Raw genomic sequence first — 27,866 nt, 5'->3', positions numbered from 1 at the left:
AATGTTAGTGTGGCTTTTGATAAGTCATCAGTCACCGTGATGGCAACTGACAGACGAGGAACCATGTGGTGGTATCTAATACACTGTGGAACGGCTTTTTTGCAGTTGCGTAGTATTTTATTTATTCAACAGGGCATGAAATCTCCCTTGAAGGAAAGAAACTATTAACCCTGCCACACCAGGCTCCTCAAGGCCTTCTTTTCCCCATAACTTTCCAGACTCTTTTTTGCCTTCTGGCTCCTTTTCTAACTGGAGTCAGAATCTTGCGGTCACCACAGGCTCCCTGGCACCTCCTCTCCCACCCCAGCAGGAGGCAAGCCAGCCGCCCGCCTGGCACCCGTACAGGAGCTGTAAAAGCTGCTCGGCTGCTGCAGGGCCCCGGCTCTGAGTCCAGGTGCTGGGATTGCCCGTGAAGCTCACCTGGACCTGAAACAGGTCCCGTGTGCAAGGAAAGAGGGCTTTCTTCACAGCCACTGTTCCCTGCTGGGTGTGACTGCTGGTCCTCCCTCCTTGCCACCTCTCTCCTTCCTGCCCTCCGCCAGTGCCTGCAGAGTCCCGAGGGGACGGTGCTGCTCCCCAGCTGCGCACTAGCCCGGGCGCTTACCATCTTGATTTTCCTCTCAGTTTCAACGGAAACAAGAGTAGATCTTTGAAGAGCACTAAAAATTTAAGAAAAACAATAACACACATGCAAAAACAAAAACAGAAACAGAAAAAAATCCCCAGAAAGCCTAGAAATCCCAAGATTTTCCAGATCACATTTTTCTGATCAAAAATAAAGGTACTTAAGTCTCTGAGATGGGCTAGTTTGGTCCAAGCAGCTTGTCCCCGGCTCCTTCCCCTCATTGCGTCCTTGTGTTTGGAGTCCCCTCTTTTCTCACGGTGGAGGGCTTCGTCCCCCTTCCCGCACTTCCTCCCCCACCCTTTTGGGGTTGAGACTTTGGCCAAGGAGTGCAAGTAACCAAACATGGCGGGATAGAAGCAGGGTGGGCTGAAGGCCCCTGGGTCGTTCATCCCTGTGAGCGGTTCTCCACCGGTACCTGCAGACAGGGACGTCTGCTCAGAGGCTTGTCTTGTGAACCTGAATCCCAGTGTGGAATCCTCTGACCCGCATCCAGACACATGGGAGGAAAGGCTGTCCAGACCTTCCTCCATCCCTTCTGTCTTTGTCGTTGGTGAAGGAGAGATACCACACACACGTGCACATGTACACACAGTCTTTCACTGGGAGCCTTTCCCCATTCCTCTTCCCTCTGGGTGCTGTGTTACGATTTGTGCAGAAGACAGCATCTTGTGAAGAGAAGAGCTCCCACTCTAGAGCTGGACAAACCTGGCTCCGGTTTCAGCTCTTTGCAGCTTCTTGCCTGGCTCAGGGCCAGTGTCACCTCTGAGCCTCGGTGTCCTCACCTGTGACATGAGTCGGGGACACAGCCTCACAGAGCTCGCCCTAACGTTGCCAGTGCTCACAATGGTTAATTCTCCTCCTTCTCCCCTTCCCGTCCTCCTCCTTCCTGGTGCAGGTGCAAGGTAGAGAAGGTTCTGGGGTGACTGGCAGAAGCCCTCTGCCCTGGCCCTGTGGCTTGAAATAGACAAGTACAGAATCCAAATGGGATGAGCACGTCAGCCTTCTAATTATCACCTGGTGCTCATCTAGTCTCGACACAGGGGTAGGCCTGCCCCCTTTACAGGAAGCCTCCTGTTAAGGGCAACCTCGCTGCGAGCCATGGGCAATCACACCGTTTGTTCTTTTACCCCAGCTGGCGTTTGTTGAGCACTGACCACGGGCCAGCCCCTGTGTGAGGCACAGGGGAAGCCAGGGTGGAGCAGGCCCAGCCCCTGCCCTGGAGAAACTCGGGCTAGGGAGGCAGCCGCTCCATGGCTCCTGCTAAACGAGGGGAGGTGCTGGGGGAGCAAGAGGAGGGATTGCAACAAAGGAGGTGATGATTAAGCCGGCACTGGAGGATAATTAAGAGCTCCCCAAGCAGAGAATGGAAGGACATTCCAGAACAAGTTCAAAGGCCTGCAAGCACAAAAGAGAACAGACAGTTCCTATACAGCTCAGGAAAAGAGAAGAGGAGGGGAGGCCCTGGAGAGGTGGGTGGGGATGGATGGGGGGTGGAGCTGCTGCTAGAGTGGCCAAGGGGTCTGCCCTTTGGTCAAGGAGAGCCAGTGGGCTCCCTCATCACAAGGAGAGATGGAGAGGAGAGACTGCCCAATACAGATGGAAAGCCCAGATGGCAATTCCAGGCGATGTCAGGAAGGAACACTGAACGGAGGAGAAGGGGCCCCCAGCGACCCCTGAAGGATTGGGAGATTCAGGTCAGTGTGGGCAGAAGTGGCTTCTGACTGCCACTCACATGTTACCAAGAAGCCATTCTCCCCTGGCGCCCCTTTTCTCTATTTCAGTAGTGCAGCAGGAGGGTGTAGGTGCGCATGTCCCTACCCATGCCTGCCGGGAAAAAGAACTCATTTATTGAGCTCCTGCTTTGTGCCAGCACTATGCCAGATTCTTTGTCAGTGTTACCTCACTGAATCCTCGAAATAACCCTGTGAGGTGTTATTCCCATTTTACAGATACAGGAACGGACACTCCGAGAGGTTAAGTACTTTGTTCAAGGTCACACAGCTAGTTAGAAGCAGAAGTAGGATTTGAATTCAAGTCTTGCCTATTCTAAAGGCTTTGTTCTCTCCACTCTGCTGTGTAGAGCATTTGTTTCCCAGCTTCCTGAACCAGATCTCCTTCTAGCCCCTGGGGTTCTGGAGGGATGTATATGACATTGATGCTGCCTTCATCATTAGAAGGCTGTCACTGGGGTGACAGAGAACAGCAGATATGGAACTTGTCACAGTGGGAAAAATGAGGTGACGAGGAAGGCACTTCATCACTGCAGCTAGGTTAGAGGCGGCCACAGCTCCACCTGGCAAAAGACTCCCTGTCATAGTTCTGCTTCAGCTGTGTCCCCAAACTCATCCTAGCCCCTCTCTTCAAGCAGGTGGGACCCAGGTCTCAAAATCCACTGCTGGTTTCTGAAAGATGAAGAGACCCTTATGGAAAGGGGCCAACCCATCATCTTTAGAACTGACCAAGGAATGGCGCAGTGCTCCTTAGCATTTGGGGTCATAGATCCCACTGAAGATCTGACGCAAGCTAAGGACCTTCTCTCCAGAAAAACACACCCGTATGCTCACACTCACACATGCACGCACACACACACAATTTGAGGTATTTTCCAGGCTCTTCAGTCCATCTGTGGACTCAAGAGATTAAGTAGGCTTTCTCTCTGGAGATGCTGGGGGAATATGTTTATGGTAAACACAGTTGCTAACTGTGTTTACCCTTCTGACCCTTTCCTCGTCCTGCAGCTCCTGGAGGAAACAAAGGAAATGTAACTCAGATCCAGTAATTGCTTTTCAAGAGTATCTTTGGAGAGGTTGAAGCCCACAGGCCACATGGGAGCTTTGGCTTCTCTGTATTTAAATTGCTTAAAGTCCTTCATGTCAGGGCGTGAGAGACATGATCATCCAGGGGTGGGCTGCCTGGACGGCCAGGAGTGGGCTCTGTGTCTAAAAATCTGTCGGAATGCTGGCTCCTGGAACACTGGGAGCTCCTCCTTGCACTGAATTCACTGGAAAATGCTTTAGAGGAGAAAGTCCACTGCTGCAAGGCCCTGAGGTCCTCCTCCTTCTCCCCCTCGGCCACCTCTGGAAGTTCCTGTCTCTCCCTGGTGGAAAGCACGTGTGCTCTTAACAGAGCTGCCTAATCACTTGTTTAAACTAGACATTTGGTGCATAATGACTCCTGGCTGGGACCAGAAAAAGCCATCAGCCATCCTCTGCAGGGACCAGACCTGCCAGAGGTGCTTCCATTGGCTGGAGAATGAGGGGGCCGTCCTCCCTAAGGCAGTGCCCACTGTGTGGGGGAGCCCAGAGATGGAGGAGCTTTTTAGGGTTGGACAAAGACAGCTGACACCTCGCTCCCTTCTTACCTGCTCTCCTACTCCTGGGCATAGGATGATCACAGAGTGTGATGGAGTGAGAAGGTAGGGAGGCAGAGCGCCTGGGGTCATTTCCCAGCTCTGCTAGCGGCACTCAAAGGGCAGTTTCTGGGGCAAGTCTCCTGTTGCACCTAACTTGCCACCCAGCTGGAGGAGACAGAAAATCTGGCAATACCTAAGGCTTCCTGGGCTCTGGGGTATGGCTAGAAAGCCGGCAGATTTGCTATTTGCCCAGAGTTTTGAGATCTGGGGAGAGAGATGCTGGAGAAATACATGCTACAGCTGTGTTAATTATTATTATTTTTGTCATTATTAGAGAGGAGAATATTCCCCTGTTAACTCCCTGGGAAAATGACTGAAAATGAGCTGGCACCACCCAGGCTGTGAGCCCAGGAGAGCCCGCGGCGGCAAAATACAGCCTCCAGATGTGCTCCCCTCCTCGCTGGTGCACCTGGCCAGGCACTTGCACCTCTCCCCGCCCCCCCCCCCCCACACACACACACGCACATGCACACATGTGCAGCCCAAGCTGCTCCAGCAGAGGGAGGGTACTTAGCCCCTGGAGCACTTGTTCTTATCTCAGTGGAAGAAAACTGGCCAGGCTATAGCAGAGCCATGTGAGAGTTGGGGGGAAGACCGCTGCTTTTGTTGTTCTGGAGATTTCTGTTGATAAGCACTTCTGCACATGGCCACCCACAGGCTCCCTCCCAGCCTGGCAGTTGGTGTGGTGCAGAGTGAGGGCTCAGCCTCACGTGTGCTGGACCTGCATGGTGCTCCTACGTGTACTAGCTCTGGGACCTGGGCGAGTTGCTTAACCCCTCTGAGCCTCCATTTCCCCTTCAGTAAACACGACTACCACTCTCAGAGGGCTGTTATCTCGGTTAGATAAGAAATAAGCTTTGTGAAAGGCCCGGTACAGAGTACGCATTCAATGAATTTTACCTACTGAAATTCAAGCAGATATTCTTATCCCCATTTTACAAGTGAGAAGCACCTGGCGCCAGGTGAGATTGTCCCATCACTGGTAAGTGGAGGAGCTGGGATGAGGATGCTGCTGTTTCCCGGGAGATTTACATGGTGACAGTGTGGACCTGGGCATCCATCGTGTTGGCCCCTTGGCCTCCCACTGCTGCCAGCGCTGTCCTCCGTGGCCTGCCCGCACACATGGCCACTCCTCTGGGGACTTCTCAAAGGGGTCACCTGGACAGCACCGGCAGCTGTGGCTCAGACTCTGCCAGGTGGCAGCGAGGGAGTAGGGATGGGTAGAGGAGACCCCAGAGACAGATGGAAGCATCGGGGCCTGGTCTGGGCAGGGAGAGGATGGTGATGGATGAAGGGCAAAGTGGGGGAGGGGCAAGAAGAAGCGTTAAGAGGGGAGGGTTAAGAAAAGAGGCGGAGGCTGAGGGAAGACACAGGCCCCACAACCAGCTCTTGAGGAGCCCTGTGGCCAGACTCCTCTGGCTCCATTTGCTGAGACTCCTGAAAGCACCTTCCAGGAGGAGCTTCCTGTCAGGTAATAATAAAACATCCTTAAGCTTGGTGGCAAATCCAGCTATTAAATTTACTTTTCAAATATAATGTGATTGTGAATTTATGGTACATGAATTATATCTCAAAGCTGTTTGTATGTAATTATGCAATAATTATATGTACATGTACGTACATATATACACACATACATATGTATAAGTTTATATAAAGTGGGGCTGTTAAGAACACTCGTTCTTGCCCCTTCCTGGTCATATGAGCTTGGGCAGGAGGCTTAACTTCTTTTAGCCTCAGTTCCCTCATCTAAGGATTAAAAGAGTGATGAGTGGCAAGTCCCTGGCAGAGAAAAAGCCCTTAATGAAATTAGCTAATTGTTTTGCACCGGTCTTAGCTGGACAAGGTGTGTGCCGTTGCCCCTAGTTCAGGATTGAGGAAACTGAGCCCGAGAGGACTGTCTACAGGTCTGAAGCGCAGGCACCAGGTGGAGCTCGGTGAGTGTTTGCAGAGTGAAAGGCGTTTCGCCCCTTCCTGGCACAGCTCTGGGCACCTGAGGAGGCTGAGGAGGAAGACCCTGGTGCCCAGGAGCCGACTGGATCCCAGGGGACGTCGGGCCTCCCCAGAGCCGCCGGGGCTGAGCTGGATTCTCCCAGCCTTGCTCACACAGGAGGGACTCCCACAAGTGAGGAGCTGAGGGGGCTGCCCGGGGAGGGCGGCCTGAGGGTGAGGTTCTTGGCAGGCACGTGGGCCCCAAACACCCTTCCCCAGCCCGGGGCAGGAGCCTGGGCGGGCTCCCACTTGGGGCAGATGAGTTGAAACGCAGTTTCTTGGAAAGTCATTCCTTTTTTATTTCAATCTGTCTCACGAAGGAAGTTCTTCCCCGCATCTAGCCGCAGCGTCCTGTGGTCTTTCATCTGGTTTCCTGACCTCTGGTCCTTAGAGGAGTTGGACTTGGCTTCAGGTCCCAGCCAGATGCTGTGCCTGAGGTGGCCGGGAAGACAGGCTGGACCCCCTGAAGGCTGCAAGACTCAGTACCTGGTGTGACCTTTCCTGAGGCACATTCACACATTCTAGGTGTGGTGGGTTAGGAGGTTAGGGTCCTTGGAGAATCCCTAGTCCCACCCCAGCTTCACCCTAGAATTATTTTCCTAGCTGGACGCCTGGAGTGGCACTCATTCCGAAGACTGAGACAGGAAAAAAATCACCAGCCTTAAGAGGTCACTGGGAGCACTGCTGTGAACCTTGGCCTCTGCAGTTAGCCTGTCTGGGCTTGCTTCTCTGCTATATGCTATTTACAAGATCATGGGCAAGCTTCGTAACATCTGTAAGCCTCACTTTCCTTATCTATAGAATGGGAATGTCAGCAGTGCCTACTCCAAGAGTGTGGGGGGCTTCAGTGAGATCCTGCATGGGAAGCACTGAGCTTGGTGCCATGTGGATACTGAAGCTCGGGTTGCAGGCCTGGCCCTGAGATAACGCGCTGAGAGCGCCTGTGAACTGAAATACACGTGCGGGGTCAGTGCTGGCGATCGTGCCGCCCAGATTGCTGCCAGCGTCTCATGCCAGACGCTCAGGCTGGGGGGAGCGGGCAGTCACAGTTGGGGTCCCCCTGTGTTCAGTGAATGCACTCATGAAGCAGAAGGGAGGCCAGAAAAAAGCAAAGAAGAGAAAAGAAACCCCAGCAAATTCTCCTCTGTCCTCCCCCAGCTCTGCAGCTCCTGGGGGAACTGAGCTGCATAATACAATGGGATTTAATAAAATGCCTTTAACTCATAAAGTTTGTCTGCTGCCAGCTCCTTAATTAAATTGCCTAGTGCTGCTTTGCGATGGCAGCACAAACTCCCGTGTTTAGAGAACACGGTGTTGCCATGGCACTCCCTCGGCAGGGCAGGGCGAGCCGGCTGTGGGGGAGCATACAGATGAGGCGTGGGGCCTGGCCCCTGCCCGCAGTGTCCGCCACACACACACACACACGCACACACACACGTTCTGCAGTAGACTGGTCTGGTTTTCCTGGGAAAGGATTTAATCCTTGCTAAGCATGCTGAGCCGAGGCTTTAGAAAGGGGAGCCCCGGGGGCGTGTGAGCAGAGCAGAGCTGGCCAACTGGTATGGCAGTGGGTCCCGGGCCCAGCCCTGGGCACTCAGGGCAGCCCTGCAAGGCCCGGGCAGCCCTGCAAGGCCCAGGCAGCCAGGTGTCTCCCCAGCCACCTGCTCCTGCCAGCAGCCGCCTCCATTTCCCCCTGTGCACCGTCCAAATACACTTGCCTATGTGTGCTGGGACCCAAGAAGGGTCAGGAATCACTGGACGAGAGTCTGATTGGTTTGATGAGAAAGGGGCTATATTTTTTCCACACATGGAGGATGGAGGAAAGAAACTCAGTTGCTTATGGATTTTCCCTTTAGATGCAGTGCTTCTCAGTCCTAGCTTCACAGTAAAACCAGTTGGATGTTTCCCCCGATATTTTGTTGTGAAAAATTTCAAATATACAGCAAAGTTGGAGGGATTTTACAGTGAGCAATCTGCTACCTAGATTCTACCATTAACCTCTTAACAAGACTTGCTTTATCACATCTCTTTCCATCAATCCTTCTTATTTTTGGTGCATTTCAAAGTAAATTGCAGACATTAGTACACTTTTCCCTAAATACTTTAACAACTATGGAGTTCAACTGTATTTTACAGTTTTGTTTCTCTTTTGATGTAAAATTTACATACAAAGAAATTTTGCAGACTTTTAATTCCATGCCTGCATTGTACACCCAGAGATTGATTTAACTGGTCTGGAGTGGGATGTAGCCATCAGTATATTTTAAAAGATCCCCATATGAATCTGTATGCAGCTGAAGCTGAAAACAGAGACAACGGGAGGCAAAGGATTGTAATTTTTAATCCCCCCCAAGGAGAATGTGGAGCTCTGGTGGGCCTGTCCCCTGCTTACCCCCCAGCCCCACTCCCCTTCCCCCAGTGCTCTCTGTGTGTGCATCGCATGTCTATGTTCATGCTTCTGTTTGGGTGGATCTCTGTGTACATGTGAATCCACCCATTCTCATGTTAGCCTTAGAGGGTCTCATCATCTATATGTCCCCGTGGCAAAATCCATATCTGTTGCAGATATTGAACAAGTCACAGAGATGAAGCCAAACAAATGTTCTTATGATGATCAGGGTACTTAAAATGACCAGAACTGTGGCAATGATGGAGGGATAAGGATGCTAGTGGAGGGTGTTCAAAGTGATGTGTGGTGATGGCGGTGAGCCAGGGGGTCCTAGTGATCACAGCTGAGGACAGTGACGACAGTGGGGTGATGGTATTGATAGAGATGGTGTGCTGCAGGTGGGGTGACCCACGTGCTGGTAAATCTCGGGTGACAGCATCGTGGTGGTGGTGATCATGTTGAAGCTGCCGATGTTTCCCTTTCTGTGAGGGTGGTGTGCAAACAGATGCCCATTCGCCACACATACCCGTCTGGGAAGAATGTTGGTTGTCATATGGCAGGAAGGTTGGTCACCCCTCTGAGAACCCGCATTGCTGCAAGATGCAGCTCCTTCCAAAATTCTGAGAGGCCACCTGAGAACCTTATCCCCCTGGAGCCCTGGAAGAGGCCATGACAGAGCGGCAGCAGCCCCATGCTCAGCCATCCTGTTCCGTTGCACTTTAACAAGACACAGCTCCAGCATTAAGTACGAGTGGATCATTAGGAACGTTTATTTAAGATGAACAGCTCTGAGCCAGCCGGACTTGGGATGCCAGCCATCCCATGATCGATAGAGATTTTATTTGCTGCCTGCGTGACTTCCTGTTCCTTTCATGCCTGGTAAGCTTGAGGGGGGAGAGGAAAAGTGCTCTGGTTCCTCTCTTAACCAAGGCAGTAGGGGACAAAGGGATGCAAAGCCCCAGCACTCGTCTCTCACCACAGTACTTAGCTGGCACCCCTCTGCATTGTCCTGGGCTACTAGGATGAGAATGAGGTTGGGATGCTAAGATGTACTACTTTAAATTTATTTATTTTATTGGCTGTGTTGGGTCTTTTTTGCTGTGTGTGGGCTTTCTTTTTAGTTGCAATAGTGGGGGTCACTCTTTGCTGTGGTGCGCAGGCTCCTCATTGCCGTGGCTTCTCTTGTTGCAGAGCACAGGCTCTAGGCACGTGGGCTTCAGTAGTTGCAGTACATGGGCTCAATAGTTGTGGCTCACGGGCTCTAAAGCTCAGGCTCAATAGTTGTGGCGCACCAGCTTAGTTGCTTCGCAGCATGTGGGACCTTCCTGGAGCAGGGATCAAACCTGTGTCCCCTGCATTGGCAGGCAGATTCTCAACCACTGCGCCACCTAGGAAGCCCTAAGATGTGCTACTTTAAATGTGTGTGTGTGTGTGTGTGTGTGTGTGTATGCACAGAAATTGATGCTGAAAATACTTTAAAATAATGCTGTCCAACCCTTTCATTTTAGAGATGGGAAAACTAGGGCCAAGTGGGCAACAAATAAAATCCCTGTTGAGACCAACAATAAAAATACCCTTCATGTATATAATATCTCTGTTGAGGCAAAGACACCTCACACCTGTGATCTGATTGGATTTTTAGACTAGCCCTGCGAGCTGGCAAGGAACTTCCTGCCCATCTGACAGATAGCTCCCGAGTTGTTCCCAGATTCTTTGCGCTAGCAGTGAGCCTAGGTGATATTTGTGGAGCACTCACAGATCATAGCATATTTCACATTCACGTTTTCATTAGAGCTGCACCAGATCTCTGGATGGAAAAGATGGAAGGCACTAGTCTCATCCCCATTTTGCAGAGGTGAAAACTGAGGCTCATGGAGGTTAAGCTTTTTGCCAAGCTTGCATAGTTAGTGGTAGAGTGGGAACCAGAATTCAGGATCCCAGTATGAGTTTACTTGGGCTGCTGTATCAAAGTACTACAAACTGGACTGGATGGCTTAAACAACAGAAACTTAATTGTCTCAGGTTCTGGAGGCTAGAAGTCTGAAGTCAGTGTGTCAGCAGGGCAGCAGGACCGGGCCGTGGTCTTTCTGAAGCCTGTAGGGGAGACTCCTTCCTTGCCTCTCCCAGGCTCTGGTGCTGGCTTCGACTCACAGCTGCAGCCCTTCAATCGCTATCTCCATCACCATATTGAATTCTCTCTGTCTCTGTGTCTGTGTCCAAATTTCCCTCCTTATAAGAACACCAGCCATTGGGTTAGGGTCCATGTAACCCAGTATGACCTCATCTTTACTTAATTACATCTGCAAAGACCCTGCTTCCAAATTAAGTTTACATTCACAGGTTCTGGGAGTAGGACTTCACTGTATCTTTTGGCGGGGGTGGGACACAAATCAATCTGTAACGGTCCCTGGCCTAAGCCAGTGGCCTTGCACAATGCTGTTTGAATCTTGTGCTCCATCCCATCCATTTTCTCCTCCTCATCTTCTACTACCAAGGACGAGATGCTCCCCTGTGCTGCGATGCAGAAAGTGGGGCTGGCTGGGAGCACTTTTCATCTTCCGCTCTTCCCAAATGATTACAAGCTACTAAGGTGGAATCATGAAATATAGGCAGGTTTTTTGTCTTTTTTATTCCCAGACAGTAAAAATCATTAAGGCTTGCTCTTAATTAGTTTCATTTCGAAGCTTCTAAATATTGATTTAACCTACACTCCTTTGTACTTGCTGCAGTCAATGAATTATGCCTGTTATTGATCATGGGATGGAAACGTTTCCATCCACTGGGCTCTGGGCCCTGGAAGGCCCTGAAGGCACTGGTCTCCCAGTAGGGGTGTGGGGCTCAGAAGGCATTGACGGGCTTGGAGGAAAGAAGTTCCTGCCAGATTGAAAAGGGCCTTCCCTTAAAGAAGGGCTGTTCAGCTTAGGCTGGGAGCCAGTTTCTTTCTCTTGAGTTGGCCCAGGCTCAAGGGAATCTGAATAAAGAGAAGTCAGCTGGAAATCTCCCATTCCATTCTGGGCCCGAAGAGAGCTGGGCAGTGGGAGCTGGAGGAGGGTGACGTGAGGTTGGGGTTTAGAGTGTGGGTTTTGGCAGCAGCTAGACCTTCTTTGAGTCCTGGCTTTACCAGCTGGATATTTTTAGGCAAGGTACCTATTCTCCACATCTGTGCAATGGGGCTAGTAATCTCCATATCTTACTGGGGTTTTGAGTGCAACCACTCATTCAGAGCCCAGCCCAAGGCCTGGCGCACAGGCTGTCCTCAGTCAACGGCTACCATTATTAACACTGCCGTCCCACTGGCAAAGTAAGTCTGGACTTGGAAGCACACGGTATCTTTTAGCCCTGGCTCCATTACTTGTTTGCTGTATGATCTTGGGCAAGTCACTTAATATCCTTTCCATTAAAATGGGGGTCATGGCATCTATGACCTTGCAAGGCTATTGTGAGGATCACATGGGATCGTGGAGATGGGAGGATTTAAATTGTAAGATACATCCAGTCATAATAGATATTATTATTGATGGCTGCAGTAGTCGCAGCCTTGGCTGCCCTCTGCCTGCAGTATCGTGTCCAGACTGGCTCCAGCCTGCTGCTCCAGCCTCTTCACATCACCCACACTCCTGGGAACTAAGGGGGACCACTCAGTTTTTTGAGTTCACATCATCATTTTTATCCCCTGGACGTCTGCTCCGGGTGTCCCCGGTATGTATAGAATGTCTTCCCCCATCTGTGCATCTGCGGACCTACTGATTTAGGCAACACTTCCCTGGGAGATTTTTTTTTTAAGCCACTTTATTGTAGTACATTGCATTCCATCAAATCTCCCCGTTTTTAGTGTATAATTCATGACTTTTAGAAATTTCCTCGGAATTTTTGCCCAGCTTCCCTCATGAGGCAGAACTGCGTTCTCTCCTCCAGACTATGCCCCGGTTGCCCTTGGTACGTCCTTCTGTGACAACTCTCATCATACTTTAGTAGCGTGGTTTTGTGTTTGATGCGTGGCTCCCGCCTGCCCTCCCCATGACCTCGTATCCCTCTCCCCTCACGGCGCCCGCATACAGTCAGGGCTCTATTCGTGCTCATTGGGTAGAGAGTTCCCTTGTGGCCGGGACAGAGAAGCTGAGAGGGGTCTGGAATATTCAACGCTTATCTATCAGGAGAACGATAAGATGTTCATCATACACATAGTTGTAACTGAGCGTTCCTAGCTGGCCCTGTCCTTGTTTACAGAATGCTAACCTCATGTGAAGGGGCCTTGGAGATTATCTAGCCCGGCGATTCTCCAGCATAGGCATGCATCACATTCACCTGGAGGGTTTGCTCAAACACAGGTAACTAGGCGCCACCCTCTGAGTTCCTGATTCTGGAGGTTCTGGGGTGGGCCTGAGAATCTGCATGTCTGACAGGTTTCCAGGTGATGTGGAAGCTGCTGGTCCAGGGACCTCAGCTTTAGAACTACTGCTCTAGCCCAGCCCCCTCACTTCACAGATGAGAAGCCCAAGGCCTTGAGAGCTAAGAGGACACATTCCAAGGTCTGTCCCAGGCCAGGACTAGCACCCAGCCCATGTCCTCTATCACCAGTCCCCATGCCCTGACTGCTTCCCGCCCTGACTTCAGGGAAGCTGGATGGGGGCACAGAAGGTCGGACAGGGCTTGTGACAGATGCTCTCCACAGGCCTGACCGTGAGCTGGGGGCGGGGGGTGATGGGGAGGGCTGCTGAGGGAGAGGCTAGCGGGACTGAGGAAGGGTGCAGGAGAGGGGGAGGGCAATGGGAGGAGGAGCAAGTGAAGGCATGGGCAGGGCGGGCCTAGAGGAGGTGATGAGGACTGACAGGCCATTCTTACTGCAGTCAGGGGTGGAAAGAAACCCACCGTGGGGCTTCAGCTGCAGCCATTTATCTCGCAGGCCTGCCTGAGACAGCTGACAGAGAGAGGAGGCAGTGAGCCCCACCGAGACCAAGGCTCCTTCTGCCGCGTGATTTATCTCTGAGCTTCATCTGGCAAACCTGCTGATGAAACGAGTCTCCTTTTCTCTCCGCCTCATCAATTTTCATTCTGATTTCATTTTCTTTTTCCGTTAGAAGAGCTTTGGCCTTTCTCCTTGTTTAACTAATCTGTTCCCCCATTTGCTCTGCCTCTTTCTCCTCAGCCACCCAGGCCCCAAACCCTCTCCCCAGGCATCCCTCCCACCGCACCCCCGTGTGTACCTTGGTGCTTCTCTCACTATTAGTTCTGGACCCATGAGTCACAGAGTTGCCCTCGAGGGGCTCACAGCCTGAGAGAGGCGTTGAGCATCACAGTGGATGTGGGTTCTTCGAGGATGGGAGAAGGAGCAAGGGATTGATGAGTTAGGGGGTGGGTGGTGGTCAGGGAAGACTTCAGAGAGGGGCAGTGTGAACTGAGACTTCAGAGATGGGAAGGAATTCCCAAGATACCCAAGTGGCGACAGGGACCTCTGGGCAAGGCCTCTGCATGTGCAAAGGCACGAGGGCAGGAAAGAGCATTGCTTGCATCTCTCTGAAGTCTTCCTCCTCCTTTGGCCGCACCTAGCTCCCAGGGACCCACTGTGTCTGAAGGGCTGCAGGAGGGAGCCTTTCAAGAATGCTGCAGGGTGTGCCCAGCACCCCCAGCTAATTCTAGGATGGGCAGGGAAATTGTAGGGAGAGAGGCGGGAGAGGTTCATGGACAGCAGCTGGGCTTGGCCCCTCTGGCTCGTGGCTGTGGCCAGTATGGGATGTCCCTGGGCTGTCGTCAAGCTGGGACATTTAGAGCTCTGCGAGGAGGGGGCCTCTCGACCCTTTCAAGGAGCACCTGGGCAAACAGAGGCGCTAGCTACTCACCTAAGCCAGGAAGAGTGAGCTGTTTGTTGGGTGAGAGTGTGTCAGACATTGGTAATCTATAAATGAACGAAGTTCTAGAGCCTTCTAGAATCCCGGAGACTAGAAACAGGACCCTGGTTGGAGGCCCCAGGGAGTGCCTAGAGTTGACCCAGGAGAAGGCATCTCAGTCAGGAAGGAGTGTCAGCCTGAGATAGAAGGTTCCTAGGAGAGGCTGCCTGTGTTAGAGGCCACATGACCATGGACAGGCCATCTGGTGCGGGCCTGATACACAGGTGACCTGGAAGCCAGGGACTGTTCCGCAGACAAACTGAGGTAGATGAAAAGGGAAGAGGGCTCCACTGAGCACCAGGTGCTTAGCAGGCATCACTCTTGCAGATTTCCCCACGGAGGTAGGCTCTCTCCCCACGTTACAGAGGAGGAATCTGAGTAAGGATGCTCAAGGTCATACAGCCAGCACCAGGATTTAGGTGCAGAGCCGACTCCAAAGCCCTCCTTTGAAGCTAAGCTCTCAGAGAGTCCATGGGATTTCCAGAGGGGACGCCTGAGGGGGCTCCCAGGCGGGGAGGATCATCGTAGGATGGAATCCAGAGGCAGAAAGTCGAGTCAGAAGTGCCTTCTCCACCTAGGGAAGGACTAAAGTGGCCGCACAGTGGCCAGAGCCAGGGCAGGGGAGCCAGGGTGTGTGCCTACAGAAGGTGCGCTCTGGGCCTCCTTCACGAGGCTGGGAAGGAGGCAGAAGGGGTCTGAGGCCCGACTCGGGTCCACCTGGTCTTCAGAAGCTGTGAAGCAACCAGCCCACTTCTGTTCTCGTGCCCTGCTCTTCCTTGCCTTTCTTTCTCTCCTTCTGCAGATATTCTCTGAGCTCCTACTGTGTGCCAGACTGTTGGAGGAACTGACAACTTGGAGCACAGTTCTTCCCCTGAGGGTCTCACAATCTAGAGGGAGAGACAGACAGACAAGTAAACAGCCAGTGTATGATGGAGGGATGCTGAGGCACCATGGGAGCCCAGGAGAGGCATGGAGGGGTCAGAGAGGGTTTCCTGAGGACGGATAGACAGTCAGCAGTAGGCTGGCAGCATGTGGCAGTGGGGATCAGCCTGGCGCTGCTTTCCGGGCCCCAGCAGAGCTGGCCCCACTCCCCTGCAGCCTCTTTGGTACAATGCAACCAGACAAAAATGACTTTGTGTGCTACCTACTGGCGCCCTCCACTCCTAAGTAAGAAATAACGAGGCAGGCTCCCTTCCAGGCAGTAAATTTCCAACATCCTCTGCCCAGGGCCAGTCCAGAGACCTGGGAATGTAGATATTTCTTCCTTAGAACAAGTCCCTTCACTCCCAGGCCAGGAAAGGGTTTTTACTGGAACACTGACTCCTCTCACTCCAGAGGGGAGGGGAGGGCAAGGGTAGACAAGAGAAACCTCATCCTTTCCCCCGCAGGAGGTGCCTCCCATTCTCCTCCCTGCTCTCCTCCAGTCTCCCCAGCATCCTCCACTCTTGGAAGTCAGCTTCTGGCACCAGAATCATGGAAATAGAAAGGGCTGGTGTATGAGACCCAGCTGTGTTCACACTTGGGTTCTTCCACATTCTGGCTGTGGAACCTGGGTCTGATGCCTTGGCTCAGGGCTGTTGGGAGGATGGGATGAGGTATCTAAAGTGGCCAGCAAATAGAGATCCTGCACATAGAAGGCACTGGGGGACGTCGCATCTTCCGTCTGACACTTTGATTTATGTCATCCTTCCAGCTGCATCAACTAGAGTTGAAGGGACTCACCTCACTCAAAGAGAGAGGCTCTGCAGACTCATCGTTTTCAAGCTTTTATAGCTGCGACTCAAGGGCAAAAATGCATGATTTTGCATCATATCCATCTGTACCCAAGTATGTCTGTATAAAATGGGGAAATTTTCTCAAAACAATGCTTAGTCTAGCTGCATACAATGAACTCTATTTTCTATTTCATTTTTTAGTGAATATTGTTATCCACTTTAAACTTCTCATGACCCACTATGGGGTTGCGATTCATGGTTCATGGCCATAGAACACCTCCCACCCTTACCGGGAAAGTCTGCACTGCACTAGGCTCTGAGAAGACAAAAATCAATAAAAACCATCCTTTCCTCCAGGAGCTCACAGCCTGGTTGAGAACGCAGGCTCACAGAATGACAATAAGGAAGGTGCTGTTACAGTGGAGGTCTGTTCAGAGTCTCGGGGACAGTGGGGGGTGTAAACACCCTTCTAGGAGGGACTCTGGGAACATGTCACAGAGGAGGTGACATTTGGGATGGGTTTTATGGCTGGAGAGGAGTTTGATAGCTGAAGTTGGGGAGAGGTTTTGCTGGTCGAGTGAGAGGCCCAAGGAGGAGAAGGAAATAGCAAGTCTAGTTTAGGAGGAGCATAAAGTGTCTGGGAACAAGACGAGGGTGAGGAGGAGACCCCAAAAGAGGCTACTGTGAGAGTCCAGACAAGAAATGAAAAGGGAAGCTGAGTGTGAGCACTGTGGCAGGTGCGTGTGTGGTGGGAGAGCGACGAGTCACGATGGCAGAGATCTCCAGTCTTGGCGATGCCACCCGAGCAGGTTTGCTGGGAGGTGTTGGGCTTGGGACAAGTTGAGGACGAGGAGCCTCTGAAACGGGCAAGTGGAGAGGTCTGGGGCAGTTCGAAGTGAATCTGGGTCTCTCCTTCCTGGTCACTCCCCATTTGTCCTCTTGCCTGGTGCCCCCGATTCTGTAATCAGAATATCTAGGGGTCTGGCAACAGAAAGAGGCCAGCAGTGCTGCCCCAGGAGGTGGCCAAGACCCAGCAGGGCTTTGGGGAGGGGCTGGCAGGGGTGCGTGGGGCCAGGAGGTCATCCTGCCATCTTCTTGCCTCAAGGCAACATGGCACTCACAGGCCCAAGTCATAAGCATTCCAACCAGAGAGGGGATCCTGAGGCAAAGAGCAATTTCTAGATATGGGAATTGTGAAACAGGAAAGAGGAATAAGAGGAATCAGCCTCCCTTCCTGGAGATCGCTGATTAAGTGTGAGACCCTGAGAAGCTGTAGCCACTATGAAGCAGGAGGATGAATTAAGTGAATTTCAAGTCTGAGGTTCTGGAGTTCCTAAAGCCAGAGTCAACTTTTCCCAAAGACCCTGGTTCCAAGTTGCAATGGAGAAGGCAGGGGAATTCTGGCTTTAAAAGATGAAGCTGATTGATGGTGATAGAAGTCAGGACAGTGGTTAATTTGGTGGCGGCTGGACATTGGGAAGGGCCACATAGGGACCTTGGGAGAGCTGCAAATATTTATATCTTGCACTAGGTGGTGGTTGTACTGGTATCTACTAATGTAGAAATTCATCAAGCTGCACACTTGGGATTCATGCCATTTATGTACTCTCCTGTACGTAAGTTATACCTCAATAATAGAAAGACAAAGTTTACTATAAAAGGTAGGAGATGAGAAGTAGGGGCTAAGATGGGAGGAGAGGCAACAGTGAAGGGGCAGTGAAAGCAACCAACAGGCACGTCATAGACCTTGCACCTGGCTCCTCACAGCAGTTCCTCATTTCCCAGCTTGGGTCATCTAACTGTGCCCAAGGTCACACAGTGAGCACCAGAGCCAGACTCACACTCTGATCGCAGAGCCCAGGCTCCTTCCGCTCCACCACTCCTCCTTTGCATAAGTTATTTATGGAATTCAGACTCTGGAAGACTAGATACATGCAGAGGTCTCCTGCAGCTCTGAGGTCCTGGTTGTTGGTGATTAAATGAGAAGTGGGAGTGAGGGGCCATGCTCACCTCCCGGGAGGAGTCGGAGGCCAGGTGTACTGATGGAGCGCTGGCCTCCCCCACCTCTGCATCCCCCAACCCAGCGCTTATCTGCTGGTGAGGAGGCTGGAGTTTATCAACGCTACACTCAATTATGCTGCCCATCTGTCTCCGCAGCTCTGGGGGACCTGGCACTGAAGCGGCAGCGAAGGCCAGGCGATCGATCACTGCCGCTGCTCCTCCCTCCAGAGGGCTCCCAGCGCAGGGGGGCTGGGCGGAGGCTGTGGGGTGGGGGTGGGGTGGGGGGGAGGGAGAGGCTCTGCATCCACCAGCCATCTGCAGGAGCAACGCTGTCAGTGCTGGCAGGAGCCCGGGACTGTGCTGGGGGCGGGGCCCGAGAGAGAGAAAAGGGAGAAGAGCAGCTCCGGCTCCTGATAGCAGCTTCTCCAAAATTTGTCATTGAGTGCTTTGCCAAGGGTCCGAGTTTAATGGGGAGTGTACGGGATCAATTCCATACTTTCTGCTAAATCCAGAGGCGCTGCCCGGAGGAGGTGGGTTCGTTGGAGCTTGCAGAGCCAGCCCTTCCAAGAGAAGCTTTGCTTCTGGAGTGGGCAACCCCCTTTCCCCTGTCACTGAAGGCCATGGCTCCAGGGGTCCCCACACAAAGAGCAGCCCCGAGCCCGCAACCCGAAGGCAGGCTGAGATCTGTGTGCAGCCTGCTGGCTCTGTCTGTGTGTGGTTCCAGGCCCAGGCACACACACAGAGGAACAGGGTCTTCCCCATGGGTCCCCCAAGGAAGTCACTCTAGCCAGAGATCAAGGAATGGTGTCTGAGGGGGCCCCTCAGGTAGCCATGGGGGAGGAGGAGCAGAGGACCCGTGTCACCTCTGAAGGGACTGGCACCTGCAGCGGGCATTCTGGGCCACCAGCCCTGCACTCTGCTCCTGTAAGGCAGGCATTGATCTGCCAGGCAGTGAACCTTGGCTGGGCTGGGGGGGCAGGTTATGGACTCAAAGACCAGGTTTGAATTCTGACCCCTCCATGTCCGAAGCCATACAACCCCTGACGTGTCAGTTAACCTCTCGGTGCTTCAGTTGCTTCCCTTGAAAAATGAGCCTAAATGATCCCTTCTCTGCCTGCACACAGGGTGGATGGGAGAGTTGCACACTTGACTGTTTGTATCTACTCACCAGCACCCCCTGCACGCACAGTCCTACACTTGGTGCCACGGGGACACAGAGAGCATGCACGACACAGCCCCTGCCGCAAAGAGCTTGAGATCCAGTGGGGAAACCGTACGCGTGGTGATAGTCTGAACACCCGCTCACCCCAGGAGATTATAGATAAAAGACAATTAGCTTTCTCTGCAGCTCCTGGCGGAAATTGCTAATGAAGCCTGTGTGAGTGGGCCATGTGCAAGACAGCCCTGAGTAGGGATGGCAGGTGAGTGGGCAGCTCTGAGTTGGATCCTGGAAGGGGCTGTGTGCTCAGCAGTGAGGGGGAGGACTTGCCTGGGCCTTTGCCAAGCCTTGGGACCAGAGGTGCATGCGAACATGAGTCATCCAGGCACTGCCCCTCCCTGGTTGCCGAGCCCCAGCCCTGGGCCCCTGGCTGAGGGGCTGGAGCTCTGGCTCACCCCCAGCCCAGCCACCACAGGGGCAAGGAGGAGGATGAGCCTGGAGTGGAGGGAAAGGCGCATCTCTGGATCCTTTCCAGAGATGGAGGAAAGGGAGGAACAAAAAAAGGAAAGTCCTTTGTTTTCGTGCTTTTTTGAGGGTTTTTTGCCTGTATTGGGTCTTTGCTGCAATGTGCAGGCTTCTCAGTGCAGTGGCTTCTTTTGCTGCAGAGCGCGGGCTCTAGGCATGCAGGCTTCAGTAGTTGCAGCACGCGGTCTCAGTGGTTGTGGGAATGCAGACCTTACAGCACACAGGCTTCAGTAGTTGCCGCATGGGCTTCGTTGCTCCACAGCATGTGGGATCGAACCCGTGTGCCCTGCATTGGCAGGCAGATTCTTAGCCACGGTGCCACCAGGGAAGTCCCTCTCTGGACGTTTTTAATGAACTTTTAAATGGCTTCTCGATCCCCTCCATACAGTTGGGCATCCATGGGACAAAGGTGCGAGGACAGAGGTGCTAGAGGAGGAGCCTGGGGCTCCGGCAGGGTCTGAAGGTCCCCTCTACCCACTGCAGCCTTCTCTCCCCTTGCAAACTGCCTTGGGCTCTCCTAAACATTTTGATCCTGCCTGAGTGGCACTCTAAAAGGTGTGACATTTTATCTAGTTCTGCTCATAGCTCCCCACCCCAGCTGGGGGTGACACTGGGCCCACCGTGGACAAGCTTACTAGGTGCTTGTTGAGTCCTGGGATCCAACTTCTATCTCCCCTAAGAAGTCCCATAGCTGGGGAGCCTCCCAACCCTGGGAGATGAAGGAGAACTAAGACTTATTGAGCTCTCCATGTGTGCCACACCCAGCTCCTTTAATCCTAAGGACAAGCTCATTTTACATATGAGGAACAGACGCTCAGAGCAGTCACATTTTCCCAGGGTACTCTGGTAGGAAGTGGTAAGTAATGGTAAGATCCCTTTGCTGGTGGGTTCTACTCTCCTGGGTCAGGCCTGAGCAGGAGGCAGGGGCCTCTGGTGTGTACGTGTGGCAGGACCACAGTCCTAGTTCCACGACAGGGCCGTGCCAGGACTCAGCTTGTCCCTGCTGCCTCTCCACCCGCAGAGCACACTGCAGAGTCCCCACGCCCTTCCTGACCACCACTCACTGGCCTGGGTGGCTGAGGACCCCAGGCTCCCCTCTGCACGTGGATACGGATGTACATGTCTGTGCACGTGTGTTTGTTTGCCCTGAGCTTTATGTGTCAGTGTACACACACCCCCACTCAAAACCTCTGTGCATTTTAAGTCATGTTGTTTCTCCCACCTTCAGAAATAGCTGCAGAGGAAGGTGGGAAGTAGTCAAATGTAAACAGGCGTGCTGCTCCCCTGCTCAAGGGAGGCCTCCGACTGCTCCCCCTCCCTGGCCTCAGCATCCTGGAAGTGGGATGAGGTGGGCAAAGAGCCCCTCTGGCCCGCTGAGAGACACCTGCCTGGGAGGTGGTGTGGGACACCGCTCCCGGCTCCCTGCAGCTCCCTGGTAAGGAGTCATCTCCTCGGGGGGACAGGAATGGGCACCCAGCCTGCTGCTTCAGCAGCCAGCACAGCTCAGGGTGTCCAGGGTAGGGCCGGGCCACCTCCGGGGCAGAGACCTCTGGATTCCTACCTCCTGCCATTTACCAGCTGTGTGGCTTGAGCCAGGTTCTTTAACCTCTTCCAAACCTCAGTTTCTTCATCTGCAAACTGGAGGTATTAATGCTTATCTTGTAGACTCCTTATGGGGGTTAAATGAAATAAGACATGCACAGTCTTTAAAAGGTCCTGGCAAATAGCAGGCGTTCTATAACTATGCGCTCCCCTGACGTCTGCGGCTGGAAAACGACCCAGTCAGACCTCCACTCAGGAGTCAGACCAGGCCCAGGGACCCCCTTTGGTTCCCCTGTCTTGGTTCTAGGCCAAGGGTGAACTTGCGTCCAGGGCAAAGATTCCTAGCCATGGATTCTTCTAGAGAATGCAGATTGATTGCCCGTACCTGGGAAGGAGGAACAGCAATGGCTTGGATTCTAGATTGGGGTGGGGGTAGAGACCCAAGCCCCTGGAGGAAGAGGCCCTGGGGCCACAGAGATTGACTTATACGACCAGCCCTCACTGGGCACCTGCCCTGGGCTACGAGCATGGTGATGAGCAACACAGGTCCCCAGCTGGGGAGGCGTTTCCACACGACGTGATCAGGGCTGTGACAGAAGAAAGCACGGGGTACTGTAAGAGCACAGGGCAGGCCCCTTAGCCATCTGCGGGGGGAGGAGGGGTTAGAAGCAGCTTTCCATAGGTGGTGACTGACCTTAAAGTTGAGTCTTGAAGAACAGGTAGGAGTTGCCCGGGAGACAGTGAGGAGGAAACAGGAGGGGGTGGGTGTCAGGGTAAATTTGACCCGAGAGGTTGGTCGCAGTGAGTCAGTGGGATGGCGGAAGCCAGGAGAATTGGCTGAGGCCAGATCACACGTGGTCTTACCTGCAGGACTGAGGTGCTGAAACCCAGGCTTCTTAAGCCCACCACCTCTTCCTGGCAGTTTGGCCAGGCTGTTGGGAAAGGGAAAGCCCCTGCTTCCAGGTAGAGAAGTTGGCAAAAGCCAAAGCTGTCCGCCATCTCTGGAGAGCCTAAGCAGACCCCAGGCGGCCACCCCTCTTCCCCAGCCTATCTATGTGTGGGGTCAGGCTCTGCTGCCTTTCCACTTTCAAAGTCCTGGCAGCGCACCCTGAAATTCAGAAGCCACATTTGTTTCTACCACCCTCTACCCACACCACTCAGAGGGATGTCTGAAAACTATTGCTTTATTTCCCATTTACTCAGTGAACCAAGGAGGGAGTGAGGAGAGATGTGAGGAAGGTTGGAGAGTCTACTCCACATCTCTCTGGGCTCAGATGAGAACAATTCCAGCCATCCCCTCTCCATACACACACACACCTTCCGTGAGTTATCCTGGAAGCTTCCAAGGCTCAGTCTCTCGCTCCTTCCCTGAAGACTCCCCCAGCAGATCGAAGAAAAGGATAACAAAGCCTAAGGACTGTAGGACAGAACCCCGGAGCCCTGGCTCTGATCTCGTCCACCCCTCTCAGCTCCTTTGGCCTCTTGAGTCAAACAGGGGAGACACGGGAGGAGGGAGTAGATTCTGCTTCTCTGCAGTCTCCGTAACTCTGCATCCTCTTCCTCCAGGGCTGCCCCAATGGGGCGTGACAGTGAGCAGACCGAGCACCAGTGGATAAGGATGGAGAGCCACACCCAGGAGGGCGGCAAGTGATGCCCACCCATCCCCGCATAGAATGAATGCCGAGGGAGGGTGGTTCCCGGGGCCCTGGAAGGGCTGCTGACCCTCAGCCTGCAAACCGCTGAGCACAAGCACTCCAGACTCTTCCTGTGGGTGGTCCCCGGCCCTGCAGCTCCACCATGAGGCTCCTCGTGGCCCCCCTCTTGCTAGCTTGGGTGGCTGGTGCCACTGCCGCTGTGCCCGTGGTACCTTGGCGCGTGCCCTGCCCGCCTCGGTGTGCCTGCCAGATCCGGCCCTGGTATACACCCCGATCGTCCTACCGCGAGGCCACCACCGTGGACTGCAATGACCTATTCCTGACAGCTGTGCCCCCAGCGCTGCCTGCAGGCACGCAGACCCTGCTGCTACAGAGCAACGGCATCATCCGCGTGGACCAGAGTGAGCTCGGCTACCTGGCCAACCTCACAGAACTGGACCTGTCCCAGAACAGCTTTTCGGACACCCGAGACTGTGATTTCCATGCCCTCCCCCAGCTGCTGAGCCTGCATCTGGAGGAGAACCAGCTGACCCGGCTGGAGGACCACAGCTTTGCTGGGCTAGCCAGCCTGCAGGAGCTCTATCTCAACCACAACCAGCTCTACCGCATCGCCCCAAGGGCCTTCGCCGGCCTTAGCAACCTGCTGCGGCTGCACCTCAACTCCAACCTGCTGAGGGCCGTCGACAGCCGCTGGTTCGAGATGCTGCCTAGCCTGGAGATCCTCATGATTGGTGGCAACAAAGTGGATGCCATCTTGGACATGAACTTCCGGCCCCTGGCCAGCCTGCGCAGCCTGGTGCTCGCAGGCATGAACCTGCGGGAGATCTCTGACTATGCGCTGGAGGGGCTCCAAAGCCTGGAGAGCCTCTCCTTCTATGACAACCGGCTGGCCCGGGTACCCCGGCGGGCGCTGGAGCAGGTGCCTGGGCTCAAGTTCCTAGACCTGAACAAGAACCCGCTCCAGCGGGTGGGGCCTGGGGACTTTGCCAACATGTTGCACCTCAAGGAACTGGGGCTGAACAACATGGAGGAGCTGGTGTCCATTGACAAGTTTGCCCTGGTCAACCTCCCCGAGCTGACCAAGCTGGACATCACCAACAACCCCCGGCTGTCCTTCATCCACCCCCGCGCCTTCCACCACCTGCCCCAGATGGAGACCCTCATGCTCAACAACAATGCTCTCAGTGCCTTGCACCAGCAGACAGTGGAGTCCCTGCCCAATCTGCAGGAGGTGGGTCTCCATGGCAACCCCATCCGCTGTGACTGTGTCATCCGCTGGGCCAATGCCACGGGCACCCATGTCCGTTTCATCGAGCCTCAGTCCACCCTGTGTGCCGAGCCGCCAGACCTCCAGCGCCGCCCGGTCCGCGAGGTGCCCTTCCGGGAGATGACGGACCACTGCCTGCCGCTCATCTCCCCCCGCAGCTTCCCCCCGAGCCTCCAGGTGGCCAGCGGAGAGAGCCTGGTGCTGCACTGCCGGGCACTGGCTGAGCCAGAACCCGAGATCTACTGGGTCACTCCAGCTGGGGTTCGACTGACAGCTGCCCAGTCAGGCAGGAAGTACAGGGTGTACCCCGAGGGGACCCTGGAGCTGCGGAAGGTGACAACAGAAGAGGCAGGACTGTACACCTGTGTGGCCCAGAACCTGGTAGGGGCTGACACTAAAACGGTTAGTGTGGTTGTTGGCCGGGCTCCCCTGCAGCCAGGCAGAGGCAAGGGATGGGGGCTGGAGCTTCGGGTGCAGGAGACCCACCCCTATCACATCCTGCTGTCTTGGATCTCCCCACCCAACACAGTCTCCACCAATCTCACCTGGTCCAGCGCCTCCGCCCTCCAGGGCCACAGGGCCACGGCTCTGGCCCGCCTGCCACGGGGTACCCACAGCTACAACATCACCCGCCTCCTTCAGGCCACGGAGTACTGGGCCTGCCTGCAAGTGGCCTTTGCTGATGCCCACACCCAGTTGGCATGTGTATGGGCCAGGACTAAAGAGGCCGCTCCGTGTCACAGAGGCTTAGGGGACCGACCTGGGCTCATAGCCATCCTGGCTCTCGCTGTCCTCCTGTTGGCAGCTGGGCTGGCAGCCCACCTTGGCACTGGCCAGCCCAGGCAGGGAGTGGGTGGGCGGCCTCTCCTCCCAGCCTGGGCTTTCTGGGGCTGGAGCACCCCCTCAGCCCGGGTGGTGTCTGCACCCCTCGTCCTGCACTGGAATCCAGGGAGGAAGCTGCCCAGGTCTTCAGAAGGAGAGACACTGTCCCCACCATTGTCACAAAATTCCTGAAGCTCAGCCTGTTCTCATCAGTAGAGAAATAACTAGGACTACTTTTTACCAAAAGGGAAGCAATCTGGGCCAGATACCCTGCCAGGAAAGTGATGTGGACCCACGTGCTTGAGGCCTGGCAGCTGCCGCAAGACAGCCAGCTTTGTGGCCCCAGGGGGTGCTCCTGCAGCCTCCAGAAGCTGCCTTTACCTTCGGGGGGCCCCTCCGCTGCCATTCTGAGGAGCATCTCCAAGAAACAGGAAGGACTGCAGCGAAAGGCGCCCACCTCCCCAGTTGTCTACGTGCCCAGAGGCTCCTGGGCCTCTGCCTGGATGTCCCCTGCCTGTGTCCCCAGGCCCTTGGCCCACAGGATGCGCCCCCCTCCTCTTCTCTGTCTCTGTACAGTCTCAGTTGCTTGCTCTTTCCCCTCCTGGGCAAGGGCTGAAGGAGGCGTCTCCTCCCCACCTCAGGGGACTACTCCCAAAGTGGGCCCCCAGCTGGATCAGAAGGACGTGGGGGAGAGGGATGCCCAGGAACACCTCTTCTCAGCAGCCGTCCTCGGCACTCTGATGTGGACTTTCTATCGGCAATTTTGTACCTTCGTGGAGAAATGTGTCCCCTCCCCCCAACCCCATTCACTCTTTTCTCCTGTTTTGTAAAAAATAAAAATAAATAAGAATAACAATAATGAGGGGAGGGGAAGGAAACAAAAGAAAAATAATCCTTTGAATACTGAGTACAACTAAAGAGCTCTCTGCTCTGAATCTCTTCAAAGCCTGAGGGTGACAGAGAGAGGAACTGGGGTGGGAGAGGAGAGAGAAGAGAGAGAGGAATGTGGTGCGAGAGGGCACAGTTTTTCCGTTTAGGTTTGAATTCTGACCTGCCAGGTGCCTCTGGGCCTGCTCCCCAGAGAGCCTGGAGATCTGGGGAAGAGGGACAAAGAGCAGGAGAGGCTGACAAAAGAGGAAAGAAGCACAGGAGACAAGAAAAGTGTGGGAGAGAAAAATGGAGGAAAACCCAGAGATGGAGAGAGCAGAAATTTCCATCACCAAACATTGTCACCCCTTCTCTTTCTGTGATAACCAACTAACGTGCCAGTGCATAGGAAGCACTTCCCAGCCTATTTCTAATTAAACAAACCCAAGAGGCAGAGTCATGCAGAGAAAGGCAAATCATCAAGACAGCAAGAACTTTGGCTCACTGGGGCAGGAGGGGGTTGCTGGGTGATGGAGGATTTGGGGAGTAGAGGGCTGTGGGACAAGGAAATTGCTGCATTTATCTTTCCGGTCATTTCAGTATAATTTGCAATGAGCCTGGTTTGCTTTTGCAGGATTTTTTTTTAATGGATTGACTTTTCAGGACCAAATGTGAAGAGAAACATCTGTTGGAAAAGCAGAAGAGCCAAGGGGAGGGGGATGCTCTGGCCAGCCAAGGGGCAGTTCCAGAGCAAGAGGCCACTGGCCACAGCACTTGTTTCTGAGACGGGTCTCGAGACCAAAAAGAAGCAACATGTGAAGCTGAGGACTCCTGCGCCACAGACACATGTAGCAGACTTGTAGGAAGCGGGCTCTAAGTCACCCTCGAGGTTGCAAATGTAGATACAGGTGGAAGCCAGACCAGTAGACAGAGCATCAGGCCCCATGGAGCCTAGAAAGAGGACACTCATCCCAAGCCAGAGGATCGTGCTCCTCTCGCAGTGAGCAGGGTTCTCTGAAGACCTTCAGCAAACAGCCAGTTTAGAAGCCTTTTCCTCTTGCGCAGGAGGGTTCTCATGTAGAGAACGCCTGCATCAGAATCATCTGAGGGCTGGCTAAACACAGACAGCAGTCCTACAGCAGAGTTTCTGATCTACATCTGGGTGGGATCTGAGAATTTGCATTTCAAACAAGTTTTCAGGTGATGCTGATGCTCCTGGTCTGGGGACCACACTTGGAGAACCGCGAAGCTCCAGCCTGCAGTGGCTACAATGTTTTGCTTCCTCTGCTCCAGGTCCCATCTTTTTTACAGACATGAGTATAGGTTTATGGCCCAGTGAGAGAGTTGGGGAGGGGCTGGAGGATGGTCCCTCGGCTCCTCCCCGCTCTACTGCTGGGCTACTCAGCCCCTTTTCGAAATGACAGCCCACTGCCCTGAGTCAGCAGGCGCCATCCACTGTGCTCTTTAGGGCGGGGAGCTGGGAAAGCTTTGGGACCATCGTAGCCAAGTTCCGGGTAGCCGTGCCAACAAACTGGGGCTGGCCTGTGGGATCCAGCCTATTCGCCATCGGTGAGGGTTCATCTGCTGTGATCTAGAAGCTCTGTGGGGAAGAGGCAGGGCAGGGCCTGTGCTGATCACAGAAAACTGAAGTCAGAAACAATGCCTCTCCCATCTAGGATGAAGGGCCTTTCTTGATGGGCCCACATGGAAGGAGAATCCTGGTGCTGGTCCCTTAAATAAGCACCCAGAGCCCTGTAAAGCCTGTGAGTCCTGCAATTCTCTCCCATCAGCACCTCCTCTGCTACCCCAGAACTCCCCTAAGACTTCAGGTTCCTCACAGGAACCCCAAAAGTGACCCCGGCACACCTTAGACCCTGCAAGCATGAATACTTATAAAGGTACTTAGGGTTGGAGGATACAAAGGCTGGCTGGAAGGTGAAAGACAGCTCTGCTGCCTTCCTTTTCCGAAGACCCCTCAGTTATAGGCAGGAAGCCCTGAGGGAACCGTGG

General features: G+C 53.8%; 1 protein-coding gene across 6 annotated transcripts in view; it reads left to right on the top strand.

Annotated features, from left to right (window-relative positions):
• LRRN2 (leucine rich repeat neuronal 2) overlaps positions 1–25,864 on the top strand; it is a 61,907-nt gene extending 36,043 nt beyond the window's left edge. For 2 of the 6 annotated variants that reach the window (XM_057729940.1, XM_057729943.1), the window contains exon 2: positions 22,812–25,864. In XM_057729940.1, coding sequence (XP_057585923.1) covers positions 23,043–25,181 — 2,139 coding nt within the window. In that variant the 5' untranslated portion in view covers positions 22,812–23,042 and the 3' untranslated portion in view covers positions 25,182–25,864. Of the gene's footprint in view, positions 1–15,996; positions 16,131–19,143; positions 19,441–20,931; positions 21,139–22,811 lie in introns of all 6 variants that reach the window. The other 4 variants (XM_057729941.1, XM_057729938.1, XM_057729942.1 and 1 more) reach the window with 4 other exon arrangements.
• The last annotated feature ends 2,002 nt before the right edge of the window (positions 25,865–27,866 follow it).

This window comes from Hippopotamus amphibius, chromosome 3, assembly GCF_030028045.1.
Source record: "Hippopotamus amphibius kiboko isolate mHipAmp2 chromosome 3, mHipAmp2.hap2, whole genome shotgun sequence".
Taxonomy (NCBI): domain Eukaryota; kingdom Metazoa; phylum Chordata; class Mammalia; order Artiodactyla; family Hippopotamidae; genus Hippopotamus; species Hippopotamus amphibius.
The sequence above is the reverse complement of the archived record's forward strand: the minus strand, read 5'-3'. Positions and strand labels throughout refer to the sequence as shown.